A 15,229-nucleotide genomic window follows, 5' to 3' on the forward strand; every position below is an offset into this window, starting at 1 on the left:
GTGTTTTTTCCCTTCTGGGGGACCACGCCACCTCCCCCTCCCTTTCCCATTCCCTTCCACTCTAGGAATTCAGTTTATTTTAACCCTTAGAAGGCTAAGAGTAGACCCGTCCCTCTCTCAAAGGAGGAGCCAAAGAGGAAACGTGCATTGCAGACGCGTGGTGGGTTCTGGCTCCTCCCGGCCTGGTGAAGGCTCGGGGGCGGGAGTGAGGGAGTGAGGGAGGGGGAGCAGCCCCGCCACGTTGCACATGACGTTGCTGCTCCCCCCCTCATGGCCGCATGCAAATAGGAACCCGGAGGAAAAAGTTTTCTGCCTCTTTTCTGTGGTGTAGCGGTAACAGCGTCGGACTAGACCAGGGTTCAAGTCCCCGCTCTGCCATGAAGCCCAGTGGGTGGCCTTGGGCCAGTCATTGCCTCTCAGCCTAGCCTACCTCACAGGGTTGTTGTGAGGTTAAAATCTGGAGGTTTGCACGCCCCCTCGGAGGAAAGATGGGGTATAGATGTAATAAAGATTGGGACAATGTTTGTTTTGGGGGGTGGGCGGCAAAGAGAGGGGGACTTCAAAACTGCCCTTTCAGAATCAGAAGTCCTTGCCACTGCTGAGGTCCAGGACTGCCATAATTGTTATTTGAATTTATATCCCACCCTTCAATAAAGCTCTAAAAACATATTTAAGTTGAACATCTTAAATATATATATTTAAAAAGTAAATTCCAGTACAGATGCAGACAGGGATATGTTGGATGTTGGATCTGGCGCAAGCAGATGCCCAGGATGCAGAACAGTATAGTGACAGGCTAGATGCCAGTTGAAGGAATGAGCCGGACAAGCAATAAGTTTTAAGAGTTACTTTACTGACAATACATCACAGCTCTCTCTGTACAAACTCCTCGACCCCCACACTCACAAGTGTCTGCTGGCCCTCTATATAGATAAGGCCAGCTGCCCGAGCCTACGTGTCCTTGAAGATGGCTCGAGCTCTGCCAACTTTCGCTTCTAAGTCACGTAGCTCACTTGTGGAAATTTAACCTCTGCTTTCTCGGTTTAATAGCCAACAATCCCCCACCTTAAATTTCCACATTCAGCCAGTTACATTTCTCTTCCATTTACATGTGTTACATTTTACATGTCATTACATTTACATCATTTGGTTTTATTCTTCTGATACATTTCCTTTTATTTCAGTTTACATCACTTTCATTTGTAATACAGTTACTCCATTGCAATCTCAGCATCATTTTCATTATATTTCATTACTCTTCATGATTTCCATCATCCCACTTTTTCCAGTTACTGAAGTCTATATGTTTAATGGAATTTATTTTAAATCTAACAGGTGGAATACCTTTTGTTGTTCTCTCTGATCTGCGTGGTTGTATTTCTGCCTTAGTGTCTGTGTCTGTGTCAGGCGATTCCTCTGTTTCTCTCTCAGAGCTAGAACTTGATTCACTACTGCTGCCTGTTTCTTCTTGTTTTATTGGTACTGTGTCTGCCTGTTCTTGTTCATTACTACCTTCAGTGTTTCCCAACTCCACATATGTTTTCTCTTCCCAATCCTGCTCTATTGCTTGCACGCTTCTGCTTAACACTACAGACCTTTGTTTTGGCAGCCATATTCTGTAATACGTGTTTTCAAATCCCAGCATGTACCCTTTGTCTGCTCTCCTTTGCAGCTTCCCTGTCCTTTTATTTTTGGGAACATGTACCCAGCATTCTGCTCCAAACCTAATCAAATGGTTTAATCTGGGTTTTCTGTCATACAATTTCTGATAAGGAGACATTCCAGTGGCCTTATGGAATATTCTGTTTTGAATGTAAGCAGAATACAGAACACACTCTCCCCAGAAACCTTGTGTTAAAGAGGAGTCACATAGCATTGATCTTATTGAGTCCTGAAGCAACCTGTTCCAGTGTTCAGCTAACCCGTTCTGATGAGGACTATAAGGGGCTGTTAACTCCTGTTTTATTCCTCTTTTATCCAAGTATTCAGTAAAAGAGTGTCCTAAGAACTCTCCTCCTTGATCTGATCTTATTCTCTGTATTTTGACACCAAACTGCACTTCAATTTTTGTAATAAATCTTTTCAGTTTCTCTGCAGCTTCACTTTTAGCTTTTAGTAAATAAACAGTGCAGAATTTTGAAAAATCATCAACTATTGTCAGGAAATATCTTGCACCCCCCTGAGTAGGTTGAAATGGCCCCACTAAGTCCACGTGTATTAATTGATAAGGTGCATTTGTACTGGGCATGGCTTCTTTGTTCTTTGCAGCCACAACTGCCCTAGTTTGTTTACACACGTGGCAGTCTACATATTTTTCACAGTTTCTCAATGTCACATCATTACTGTTCTCTGTTGTTTTCACCACATTTTCATATCCTATATGGCCTAGTTTTCTGTGCCATAAATGAACACAATTATTATGGGGTTTCTTATTAGCACACATGAGTACATGATTTGTTTGTTTCACGTGTAAGAAGAACAATGAGTTCCTCACTATTCCTTTCATGAATATTTTTTCTCCTCTCATAATATGCACTGAACCCCTTTTGAACATTACAATGAACCCCATTTCATTGAGTTTCGACACAGCCATAATGTTGACTTCAATGTCAGGAACAAACAGCACATCTGTCATAATGGTATTGAAACCTGCTAATTTCACTGTACCCCTACTTTTGATCTGTTTCTTAGATCCATCAGCCATTATTACATGATCCTCTACGTCACAAAATGTATGAAACATAGATTTATCCTTGATTATACTATTTGTTGCCCCACTGTCAATTGCCCATAAATCTTTACAGTTATTTCCCTGCTCATTGTTAATACATTGCTTATTCTTACTAGCATAGATCACCTGTACACATGGTTTTCTTCCTCTTCCTCTTCTTCTTGCTTCACAATTCCTTTGAAGATGTTGTTTGGAACCACAAAAGTAACATGCTTTTTGTCCATACAGTCTCTCTCGTGCTGCTTTGTTGTTCAGCTTTCCTAAGTTGTGTTTAGACTCAGTCCTTTCTTGCTTTGCCATTTCTTGCCTTCTTTGAAATTCTTGTAAAAGTTTGCCTTCTATATAATCCATATTGAGATTTGCATCGTCCATTGCTTCCAAAGAGCTCACCAGACTATCATAACTTGAATCTAGTGAAGATAATGTGATATACACTTTTTGCGTTTGAGAATGTTCAATTTCACGTTCTGACAACTCAGTAAACAGTCTGTTTATTTCCAACAAATGCTCTGACATGGTTGTATCTCCAGATAAGCACATCTGGTACAATCTTCTGGCAAGATATATTTTAGAACTGGCAGTCTTTTTCACATGAATATTTCTTAAAGTTTCCCAGGTTTCCTTAGCTGTTGTTGCATCACGCACGTGCAGTAGTTGAGAATCATCAATAGCAAGAACAATTAACGCCTTTGCCCTCTCATCCAGCCTTCTCCAATTTGCTGGAATAGGCACCCCGGCGGGTGGGTCTTCTGCGATAGCTTTCCACAGGTCTTCTTTCACTAGAAAAGCCTGCATTCTCTGTTTCCAAGTGCCATAATTTTTCCCTGTCAGCCTTTCCAAGGGAATCCCGGCCGATAACGTAACAGACATACTTTCACTTTTCACAGTTCACCGCCTTTGTAATTAGAGCTTCTCACCTCTGTCCTTCAGTTAGGTTTTTTTTTTCCCACGGCTCTCTCACAGCTTTCAGCTCAGCTTTCGGTTTCTCCGTCTCTCTGCTGTTTTACTCGCTGGTCTGCAGTTCTGGCTTTTCTCTGCCGCTTTTCTGCAATCCTCAGCACCAGGTAACCATCAGCACCAGGTAACCATCAGCACCAGGAAACCATCCTCTGCTACCACTTGTTGGATGTTGGATCTGGCGCAAGCAGATGCCCAGGATGCAGAACAGTATAGTGACAAGCTAGATGCCAGTTGAAGGAATGAGCCGGACAAGCAATAAGTTTTAAGAGTTACTTTACTGACAATACATCACAGCTCTCTCTGTACAAACTCCTCGACCCCCACACTCACAAGTGTCTGCTGGCCCTCTATATAGATAAGGCCAGCTGCCCGAGCCTACGTGTCCTTGAAGATGGCTCGAGCTCTGCCAACTTTCGCTTCTAAGTCACGTAGCTCACTTGTGGAAATTTAACCTCTGCTTTCTCTGTTTAATAGCCAACAGGATAAGGGGCACCCACAATACACTGTCTCGGATCTACACCGAACATTTAAAGCACATCCAAGGCGCATTTAAAGCAGATGGCTTCGCCGAAAGAATCCCGGGAACTGCAGTTTGCTAAGGGCGCTGAGAAGTTGCAGCACCGTGAGGAGAAAACCAGAGTTCCCAGAATTCTTTGGGGGAAGCAGTCATGCGCTTCAAATGTGTGTAGGATGTGCTTTAAATGCGTGGATCTGCAGCATGTCCCTACAACTTCCACCTATGGAGCTCTCCCTGAGTTTTTTTTTTGGGGGGGTCCCTCGTACAATTGAGGCAGCCTTCGGTGGGGGTCACTACACATGCTCTTTGAGGGAGTGTAGTCAGTTTCCCTTTTGCTACGCTGATGGTAAGGGGATTTTTGTTGTGGGCCTTCATGAAGTTGACCAGGATCCTTCTAGCTTTCAAACGTCACCAGGGCATGGAGCAAAGATTTGGATTTGGTGCTGGCTGTTGTTCATTTTCCAGTTTAAAGCACAGGGCAATTTCTAGCCCTCAGGTCAAACTTGGCCTGTCAGGGGTCCCACTGTGGCCTGTGGAGGTGTTCTTTTCCCCAAACCATGCCCACCTGCCCCACATCCCTTCTCAGCTCCCAGCCAGTCTCTCTGTCATGGGAAGCCGTGGCTCAGTGGGAGAACAGCTGCTTTGCATGCAGAAGGTACCAGCTTCAAACCCTGATGGCCTCTCCAGGGAGGGCTGGGAAGGTCTCCTGTCTGAAACCCTGCAGAGCCGCTGCCGGTCAGTGTTGACTTTACTTAGCTAGATGGGCCAAGGGTCTGACCCAATATAAGGCAGCTTCCTGTCTTTCTGTGTGTCAGTGCCAGCCTCACAGGAAACTACATTGTAAGTTGGGTTAAATAAAGGCTCTCATTCAGCTGAAGAAAGGCCGATGGTCTTGTAATGGAAGCACTCAAAGGCAGGAGACTCTGATTGAAAGCTGCCGGGGTGGGGGTAAAGGAGGCAGTCCCCCCCCATGAACCATAATCTGCAGATTCTCAGCTTTTGTTGTTTACAAATGCCGAGTAAGTTCCGACCATTTGTGGAATTTGAGATAGGAGGCAAAATGTCCATTTTTGTGTGAGAAACTAGCCTCACTGCTTCATTATCTGACTTGTACACAGGTTGTTAATCCATGGAATTAACATAAGCATAAAACCTGTATTACTAATGAAAGCATATTTCCCCCCTTGCTTAGATTTATTTTTAATGATTTACTGTAAAACAAAATTAGCATTTCTTCCCTGCATCTGGGATCTGGTACACTGCTTCTGTATATGGAGGTTTTATTCTTCTCACAGCTACTTGGGTTGCACTCACGCCATTCTTTTGCCATATCCCTGCCCTGATGTTTCTCTAACTGGATAAGATTTTCTTCCCTCTTTCTCTCCCCTGCCATTCTGTATATCCTTAGACAGACACCTCAGCTAGAGAAAAACACACCACGTGTCCATCGTTATGTTCATGGATTATTAACTAGGACAGTTATTATTTAGGGTTTATCTCTGCTTCTCTTAATGCCTGAAGCTGAAATCCAAATCCCAAACTGCCAAAGGTGCAGGCAGAAGGCTTTTGGCCTCCCTTGCCAGCAGGGGTGAGCAAAGGGACTGAGGATCCAGTGATGGTTACCCTGCCTTGTTGCACCCCACCACTGCTGAGCAGGGTTTGGAATGCTCTGTTTATCTGTTTTTATTTTCATTATTACTATTACATTTATTGCCTGGACTTCACCAGCAGGTCCCAGGATCAACATTAAAGAAAAAGTTAAAAACAGATTACACTTGCAGGATTAGGATTTGTTTGAATTTCCCTTGAATACAGCAGGTCAAGAATGTCCACAGGACGGGCGGGGCAGAGCAATACACTGGAAGCTGGGAAGAGGCTAGTTTCTCACACAAAATACAGGCAAAAAAAGTGTACCTTTTGCCTCCTATCTCAAATTCCCCTAGAAAATTGCTCTCCTTTATAAAAAAACAAAATCTGGGAAATCTGTGGTTGATGGTTCATTGGATGGAGCAACTGTCTCCCGTATATCCCACCCCATCCCGCAATTTGACACCTGGTTTCCTTTCAGTCTGTTTTCTTGCATTTGATTCCTTGGACCAAAAGCCCACCCTTAGTTTTCAGGAGTGCTGAACCCCTTTCCCCTCCTAAATGTTCTTGTTTTTAGCCTTCCTCCTTCTGCCTCCCCTTCATCCTCTGCTTTCTCAGTTGTTTCTCAACAATTCCTTCTCGCCTTCCATTTTCTGTTCACCCTCACCCTCCTCTGCCATCCAGCCTCCCTCTTTCGGTGTTTCCAAATTTATATCCCTGGCAAGCTTCTCCAGCTGCAGCTCATGAGATCAGGAAGCCCGTGTTTGAAAAACACAAGGAGGAATGGCTCAGTGGCTGGGCTCACCCAAATTCCAGGGTGTAGGATTTTGAAAGGAGGAATGCATTTGGGTCCCTTTAGGTCCCTAGTAGAGTGGGGAGGACATCCTGGCTGGGAGTCCAGAGTCTGTGAGTTCAAATCCCCGCTCGTGTCTCCTGGGGGTCAAGGGCCAGCTAAAGATCACCCCCACAGGGAGTGGCTCAGGGGTTACGTGCCCTGCCACTTGTGCAGCTGTGGGCAAGCTGCAGAGTCCCAAGGAGCCCAGTTGCCCCCCAGCTGGCAGTTGCGCACAAGGAAGGGGCTGGCTTGTGCAGCGGTGGCAAGCTGAGCAGGCCCTAGCCATCTGGGGAGGACTAGCCTCAGAGGGAGACAATGGGAAACCCCCTCTGAATGCCGCTTACCATGAAATCCCTATTCATATAGGGTCGCCATGAGTTGGGATCGACTTGAAGGCAGTCTATTTCCATTTTCCCCAACGAATGGGGAGTTTTGCAAGGGGAGTAGGCAGTGGGTGGTGACTAAGGAATCCCCTGTGGCTTCTTCCCTTCTGGGGACACCACTGGGGGGGCAGCAAGGACTTCACCCACATAAAAGTGGCAGATAGAGGTAGGAAGGACCCCCCCCCCGAGCTGAGAGGCAGGGAAGTGGAGAACTCCCAGGATGAGACAGGAAAAGCTGCCAAGTGAGTGCTGGGAGAGTCTGTCGTTTTCTGTGAGGGTTGGAGCAGGAATCAAGCACTACATTTGCAGGGAGAATGGATGACTATTTTACGTGCCCTGGTTCTGATTGTCCCCTCCCTTATTTCTTAGGTTGTTGCTGTTATATATGTATTATGTTTACCGTTGAATCTGAGATTTTATGCATTTCTTATCAATGCTTGGATTTTTGCATGGTATAGATGTCATGTTAAGCACTGACACATATTGTTTGTTACTCTCTGTGTTGCAAAACACCCTGGGGGCTCTTGACAAACGGGGCTATTTAAATGTAATAAATAAGTAAGTGGGACTTAACTCCGTATGGAAGATAAGGCACTTAGATAGGCGCTAAGTATGGATACAACTGTAAAGTTTAATTGTCCACTGTAAACTTTGCAAAGTAGGAGCGTAGGGAGAGAACAAGTGGAGGCTGCACAACTTTCCTCCTAGCAGAGAAGCAACAGTGTTAGCAGGAACCCCTTCCAAACCAAAATTAAGTTCAGTTTAGGTAGATGTGAAGTATTTGTACAGTTGCAGCGCTTAAGGGGCCACAGTAACTTTGCAAGAGAGGAGGATGAGGAGAACACCAGAAGAAGGTGCCCACACCTCTGTGACGTCTTAGCAGCCCCTCCCAGATCCAATGACCAGCAGCTGCCACTGCTTTTATGGTTGGTCTCCTACATGAATTCTTTGATGACGGCAGAAGCTTCTGCTTCTATTAAATCTCTTCCTGAATTCCAAGCATTGCTATAGCTTCTCCCCTGTATGAATTTTTTGATGGGAAGTGAGGCCTTTCTTCCAGGTGAAGCTCTTTCCACATTCCAAGCACTGATACGATTTCTCCCCACTGTGAATTCTTTGATGAGAGGTGAGATTGGTGCTCTGACTGAAGCGTTTTCCACATTCCAAGCACTGGTACGGTTTCTCCCCTGTGTGGATTCTTTGATGATTATGGAAGTTTGTTCTTTTATCAAAGCTCTTTCCACATTCTGGACATTGATACAGCTTCTTCCCGGTATGAATTCTTTCATGGGAAGTGAGGCTTTTCTTCCAAGTGAAGCTCATTCCACATTCCGAGCATTGATACAGCTTCTCCCCGTTGTGAATTCTTTGATGTGCATTGAAGCTTTTCTTCCAGCTGAAGCTTTTTCCACATTCCAAGCACTGATACGGTTTCTCCCCATTGTCAGTTCTTTGCTGGGAGCTCTGACTGAAGCTCTCTCCACACTCCAAATGCTTACATGCTGTCTCCACTGTGTGGATTTTGTCGTGGTCTCCTTTATTCTTGGTTTCCAATTTGTCGCCTTCTGCAGCGAAGATAGAAACCAATTAGAGCCTTCGGAGGACATGAAACCCCAAATGACTGAACAATGACAACAAACGCTTATGATAAAGAAAGAACAGAACTGACGGGACGTTGATGGCAATGGCTCTCTTAGCTTAGCCTATTTCACAAGGTTGTTGTGTAGGTAAATGGAACAATTGTGTGGATCTTCATTTGAACTGTTAGGAGCAAAGGACAGATATAAATATGACAAAATAAAAAGGTTACATGCCATCATTCAGTGTAGGAACATTTCATTTCCAGGCAGAAGGTTGCAAGGCTAATCCCTGAATTCTCCAGCTCGGCCAACAAAAGGGATCCTCTAGCCCACAGGCCGCATTAGGCCAGGCAGTGGTCGTAATATGTGGCCTGTGAGGTTATCTTCCACAAACCAGTGGGCAGCTAAAGACATGGCTGCAAAGACATAGCTGGGAACAGCTAATGTGCTCCCGATGCTTACTTGGCAAGTGGAAATCCCTCTCAGTGCTAATCAGCTGATTGCACTGGTAGCCAGCTTTCCAAGGGGCTCAGGGAGCCCTTTTAAGTTTTCGCCTGATGTGAGGAGACAGACAACTGGATGCATCTGCCCACCTACCCAAGCTGCCCATCGATGTGAGGAAGGGAAGGATCCAGCATGCCAGCCAGATCTAGTTGCTCACCCCTGAGCTACAGGATCTTGGATGGGGCCACTGGATATGCTGGACATGAAACTTTGGAGAGATGCTGCCAGTCAGAGCATGCAATACTGGTTGAGATGGACCAATGGCTATGGCAGGGCTCTACCTTCGGCTCCAGACTGCATTTAGCTCCATACCCATCACAGTACTTGGGGAGAACATACCGGGACAAATTATAGATGTCTGTTAGTGTTACAGTTGCCTATAAAACACAGTGAAGCCAAATATCAAAACACATGTTGGTTTGGGGGGAGGAGAAAAGAATGGTAAGAAAGTGGGGGAGGGAATGACAGGAAGCCTATTCATAAATAAAATGGTAGAATGGTGTTCATACAAGGTTAATTGAAGGGGGTAAGAATCCCAGATGCTGTAGGTGGCGGTTGAGACAGATCAGAATACCGTAGTTCAGATATACATTCAAATAATTGAATTTCACAACAGATATTATGATCCAATAGGGAGCCTTACCAAGTGAGGCCAAAATCCCAAAATTCTCCTCCATGACTTCCTTATGCACAGCTCTCTGGTCAGGATCCAGCAGGGCCCACTCCTCCTCCGTGAAATTCACAGCCACATCCTCATAGGACACTGGACCCTAAAAGAAAAGGGAAACATCTCGTCCTCAAAAATGGAATAAGGATAATCTCCTACTCCCTGCAGTGTTGCTTTCTGCCTAGCAACTGGTGTCTTGCTTTGACGGGATTTTGCAGCACATTTTGACACTGGATGTTAAGGGAAGTGTTTTATCGTGTATTTTAATGATGGGTGTTTATAGATAAATATTTGTGAAGTATTTGGTTTTCATACTGCTTATGTAGCTGTTCTAGTAGCAAATGTTATATAAATTAATAAATAATACAAGCTGCATTCAAAAGGCTAGTTAAAGTGAGGTGGCTGGTCAATATATTCAGGATTTAAACCTTTCTTGGGTGGAAATTTCAAAGAAGCACAAGGAGAGAGATTTCTTCAGGCCCAGGGGGGTGAGCAGTGAACAGAGTCCCCCAGGCTGTCCGCAGCCTCTCTCCTCCCCCCTACCTGATCTGGTTCCAAAGCGGTTGCACGGCCTCCACGCCAAAGAAGAGATGCCTGAGGAGGTCTTGCTGGCATAATTTCATCACCTGTGAGAGACAAAGGTGGAGGGAAGCCAGTAGAGCGATGTGCATCTGTCTATGCATGGGCCTTAGAAAAAGTCTTATCTGTTGAGTGTTTGCATCCATTTTAATTGTGTGAAAACACCTCTGTCCCCCTTCAGGCTCATGGCCGCAGACCAAAGCGCTTGCACCCATGTACAAAGTTGTGAAGTGTATAAGGGCACTTTTGGAGCAGAGGAAAAGGCTGGAGATAAGCGTCTTTCCCCAAGGGCAAAGGAGCCCCTGCATTTATTTCAAGATTGACAAAGGGAACCAAATTGAAACACATCCCATTAATCCTTACCCAGTGGCCTTTGCCTGACGTCCCATGGGATCCTTTCTGCAGCAAGCAAATCTGTGCCCATTTCCGCAAACGGATCCTTTCCCTGAAACAGGAACAGGTGTTGAAGACACTGAACTGGAGAAGGGTTAGAAGAGGAATGACAGAGGCAAAACGTTACGGGGTATCAGATATCATTCCTTTGAGGATTTCCTGAAAAGGTTTGACAAGTAGATGGCGCGTTGGGACACCCTCCCTCGCACTCTTGGCCCCTTGGCTATATCTCAATGAAACGCTCTCACCTGCTGCTCTGCCTGCTTCTTCTCCTCTGTCCGGCTCAGGAGGAAACCTTCGGCCAGGGCCACTGCCTGGCAAGTGGTCTCCGCTCCACATTCCCTCACCCAGCACTCCATTTCCGGTGGAAGGACAGCCAGGAACTGCTCCAGGATCACCAGGTCCAGCATCTGAGACATTGCGTGTCGCTCTGGCTTCAGCCACTGACAGCAGAGACGGTGGAGTTGGCTGCAAACCTCTCGGGGCCCCTCAGCATCCTGGTAGTGGAAATGCCTGAACTGTTGCCGCTGCACATCTGACCTGAGGGTGTCCTCCTCACTCAGGACCATCTGCATGGTTCTTTCCCAGAATTCTTCACTGCTTCCCTTTTGGGTGATATGGGAGCCTCTTCCTGCTTCTGAGCCAAATGAGTCTTCCCCATCCATCTGTGATCTGCTCTACAAAAGCCTCCAAGAGGGCTGCAGGAACTCCTTCGTCTCCTGCCAATTTCTGCCTCAAGGCCTTTTTGCCTCCTAATTAGAGGTGCGACCAAGTCCTGCAAAGCCAAGACATTGTTCTGTTATGGAATTCTTACACTGTGGATGAATCTGATTAGCAACCTGGATTTCTCCCTGAATGAAACCTGGTGAATGTTCAGACTTAAGGAGAAACAATTTTTTTTTGTGGTGGGTCTCTATGTTATGACCATGGATTAAATTAGCCTTCGGTCTGGTTGAGGGTCAGAAGGTGCAGCATCTGCCCCATACCCCTTCTTCCCTGCTGTGCACACTCCCCCACTCTGCCTCCCTCATCCCTTTATCACTCAGAGCTCAACCTTCAGGGCTGTGGCCCAGCGGTAGGACAGCTGCTTTTCAGGCAGAAGGTGGCAAGTTCATGCTCCGGCAACTCCAAGCAGGGAGTGTCTCCTGCCTGCAAGCCTGGAGAGCTGCTGCCAGTCAGTGTTGACAATACTGAGCCAGATGGACCAAACAGTATTATTTATTTATTTGTTTGTTTCATATGTATATCGCCCCATAGCTGAAGCTCTCTGGGCGGTTTGTTGTTGTTGTTATATGCCTTCAAGTCGATTACGACTCATGGTGACCCTATGAATCAGTGACCTCCAAGAGCATCTGTCATGAACCACCCTGTTCAGATCTTGTAAATTCAGGTCTGTGGCTTCCTTTATGGAATCAATCCATCTCTTGTTTGGCCTTCCTCTTTTTCTACTCCCTGCTGTTTTTCCCAGCATTAAAAACGAATATACAAATTTAAAAACACATTTTTAAAAATAATTTTAAAAACACATGCTAAAATGCCTGGGAGAAGAGAAAAGTCAGCTTCCTGTCTTTCCATGTTTCCCTATGACCCCCGTCCCCAATCTGTAGCCACCACGTTCTCTTTCCGCCTCCCTTACGGTAAACTACATTGAAGCTGGTTAAATGAAGGCCGGCATTCAGCGGAAGCACTCTTTCTGCATTCATTGTCCGATTCATGGTTCAGGGACCCACTGAATTCAGATAAGCATAGAACTTACATTTTTGATTGAAATGCTTAGGCATGTTTGATTATTTACTTTAACTCCCTCTCCCCAATCTTCCCTGCCTTTGAGATCTGGTAGACTGTTTCTATACATGGAGGCTCTCTTCCTCTTTGCCCTCACGCCACCCATTTGCCATATCCATGCCCCAACTGCACCAGGTCCTCCTCCCCCTCCCCCTTCCTTTCTCTCTCCATATCCTATTGTACAGTTCCCCCAGCAAGAGAGAAACACCCCATATCTCCAGCCAGCGGCACTCCAAAATTATGCAGACGTATCCCTAACTGGGAGCGTTCTCATCTATTTATTATTTTTATTTATTTATTTCATTTTCATTTTCTAGACCGCCCATAGCTAATAGCTCTCTGGGCGGTGTACAAAACGAGATTAAAATACAATATAGAATAAAATCAGTAACAAAGGAACACATTAAACTAAAAACTTTAAACATAAAGCATTAAACATTAAAATGCCTGGGAGTATAGCCAGGTCTTAACCTGGTGCCTAAAAGAAAGAACCGTAGGCGCCAGGCGTATTTCCTCCGGTAAGCTGGTCCATAATTCGGGGGCCACCACAGAAAAGGCCCTAGATCTAGTAACAGTCCTCCGGGCATCCTGGTGAGCTGGTACCTGGAGGAGGGCCTTAGATACTGAACGAAGTGAACAGGTAGGTTCATAGAGGGAGAGGCGTTCCACAAGGTATTGCGGTCCCACACCGTGTAAGGCTTTATAGGTCAACACCAGCACCTTGAATCTAGCTCGGAAACAAATAGGTAGCCAGTGCAAGCAAGCCAGGACAGGTGTTATATGCGCAGACCGATTGGTCCTCGTCAACAGCCTGGCTGCCGCATTTTGCACTAGCTGAAGTTTCCGAACAGTCTTCAAGGGCAGCCCTACGTAGAGCGCGTTACAGTAATCCAGTCTAGAAGTTACCAGAGCGTGAACCCATCTAAAGTGGCAATCCAATCCCTTTTGTGGGAAGGATGCTTTCCCCTGCCCTCCAGGGAAATTAAACTACTTTAATTTAATATGTTTGTTTACTTTCAGCGCTAGGTCTCTCCTGCATTTGATTCTTTTGATTAAAGGACCAACAACAGTAGTTGCTGCCCTGGGCTCCTACTAGGAAGAAGGGCGGGATATAAATCTTATAAATAAAATAAGAAATAGTTATCAGCAGGAATTTCTATTCGGTTTCCAAAGATCTCTGGGGTTGCATGTCTGCCTGAAGATGTGTGTCAAGGCAGGAGGCCTGGTACCACCAGTGCCTGAATCATTTGGAGGGGGGGGATTAATTCTAACTGAAGTGTGGCTGAGGATTCTCTTCCAATTGATTCAGCACTGCAGACTCCCTCCGCCCCCCCATATCAAAGGGACCTCCTGGCTTGAGAGGTAGGAAGAGGACGAGAGAATCTGCATTGCCTGATTTGGGTGCTGTTGCTGTAGTGGATCCCGGATGGATCAGCTGCACAACGCCCCCCCATGCATCCTCCCCTATGGGCCTGGGACCCCTCCCCAGACAAATGTGTGCATGGAGGGGGGAGAGGAAGCTCACCAGATCCCAGATGGCGCCACCGATGCAATTCCTGGGAGAGACAAAGGGCACTTTCGCCCCAGAAGCCAGAAGCCCGGAAGGAAGTGACTGCGCAGGGAGGTGTTTTTTCCCTTCTGGGGGACCACGCCCCCTCCCCCCTCCCTTTCCCATTCCCTTCCACTCTAGGAATTCAGTTTATTTTAACCCTTAGAAGGCTAAGAGTAGACCCGTCCCTCTCTCAAAGGAGGAGCCAAAGAGGAAACGTGCATTGCAGACGCGTGGTGGGTTCTGGCTCCTCCCGGCCTGGTGAAGGCTCGGGGGCGGGAGTGAGGGAGTGAGAGCAGCCCCGCCACGTTGCACATGACGTTGCTGCTCCCCCCCTCATGGCCGCATGCAAATAGGAACCCGGAAGGGCAGCGCTGCTTGGCTCTTTCCTGGGCCAGGAGAGATGGGGGGAAGGGCAAGGAGTTATGTTAAAAAGTGGAAAAAAGAGATGGGGGCAATGCTTTTGGGGGGGGTGTTTGAAGAGAGGAGTTCTTCAGATGTGCCAACCCTTCCTCCCAAAGAGCGCCCAGGGGGGCAAAGAAATGATTTGTTGTTGTTATGTGCCTTCAAGTCGACTATGACTTATGGACCTCCCACCATAAGTCGACCTCCCACCTTAAGTCGTAGTCGACTTGAAGGCACATAACAACAAATCATTTGTTTGCTCCTCTGGGCTCTCTTTGGGAGGAAGGGTGGGGTATCTTATTATTATTGTTGTTGTTGTTAATAATAATAATAATGGTGAAGACTTCAGATTCTGCAAGGGCACCTCTGAAGTCCTAATCTCTTCAACCCCCCCCCAAAGCATTGCCCCCATCTCTTTCCCCCCCACCTTTTAACATAGCACTAAAAATCATCTTAACAACAAAAGATCTTCAAAATGAACTACCGATACAGATGCGGACTGGAATAAAGGGGCGCCTGGACCCCTGTCTCTGAGATCCCCCCTACAACCTCCCGCTACAGAGCTCTCCCTGGCGTGGTAAGGGAGGGGGAGGTTGCCTGGTGCAAAGGGAACAGCTTTCAGTGGAGGCAGCTGCATTTTGAGGGTGATCGCTCCGTTTCTTAAGCTATCTTGACCTGAAAGGGATTTCCATTGTGGGTCTCTGCAAAGATGACCAGGTTCCTTTTAGCTTTCAAAAGTGACCAGAGCAGGGAG

The 15,229-nt window shown here is 46.3% G+C and overlaps 1 protein-coding gene across 2 annotated transcripts; it reads right to left on the reverse strand.

Annotated features, from left to right (window-relative positions):
* Positions 1 to 7,624: 7,624 nt before the first annotated feature.
* On the reverse strand, positions 7,625 to 14,170 carry LOC133381613 (zinc finger protein 397-like). 2 transcript variants are annotated; one of them, XM_061620958.1, is made up of 6 exons: positions 14,047 to 14,170; positions 10,985 to 11,511; positions 10,707 to 10,788; positions 10,308 to 10,390; positions 9,741 to 9,867; positions 7,625 to 8,578 (listed from the first exon to the last, which is right to left on the reverse strand). In XM_061620958.1, exons 2-6 carry the CDS (start codon positions 11,399 to 11,401, stop codon positions 8,019 to 8,021), a joined length of 1,269 nt encoding a protein of 422 aa, XP_061476942.1. In that variant the 5' UTR covers positions 11,402 to 11,511; positions 14,047 to 14,170; the 3' UTR covers positions 7,625 to 8,018. The 2 variants fall into 2 exon arrangements, with proteins under 2 accessions (XP_061476942.1, XP_061476943.1); XM_061620959.1 differs by lacking the exon at positions 14,047 to 14,170 and having other exon boundaries at positions 10,707 to 10,820; positions 10,985 to 11,167.
* Between the last annotated feature and the right edge of the window lie 1,059 nt (positions 14,171 to 15,229).

This window comes from Rhineura floridana, chromosome 3, assembly GCF_030035675.1.
Source record: "Rhineura floridana isolate rRhiFlo1 chromosome 3, rRhiFlo1.hap2, whole genome shotgun sequence".
Taxonomy (NCBI): Eukaryota; Metazoa; Chordata; class Lepidosauria; order Squamata; family Rhineuridae; genus Rhineura; species Rhineura floridana.

Excerpts from the sequence above, each read along its gene's own strand:
- LOC133381613 (XM_061620958.1), bottom strand. The coding sequence starts at position 11,401 with ATGGATGGGGAAGACTCATTTGGCTCAGAAGCAGGAAGAGGCTCCCAT. Across the intron at positions 10,789-10,984 it reads AGAAGCAGGCAGAGCAGCAG|GGAAAGGATCCGTTTGCGGA; the intron begins GTGAGAGCGTTT and ends TTCCTGTTTCAG. Across the intron at positions 9,868-10,307 it reads CCGCTTTGGAACCAGATCAG|GGTCCAGTGTCCTATGAGGA; the intron begins GTAGGGGGGAGG and ends CTTTTCTTTTAG.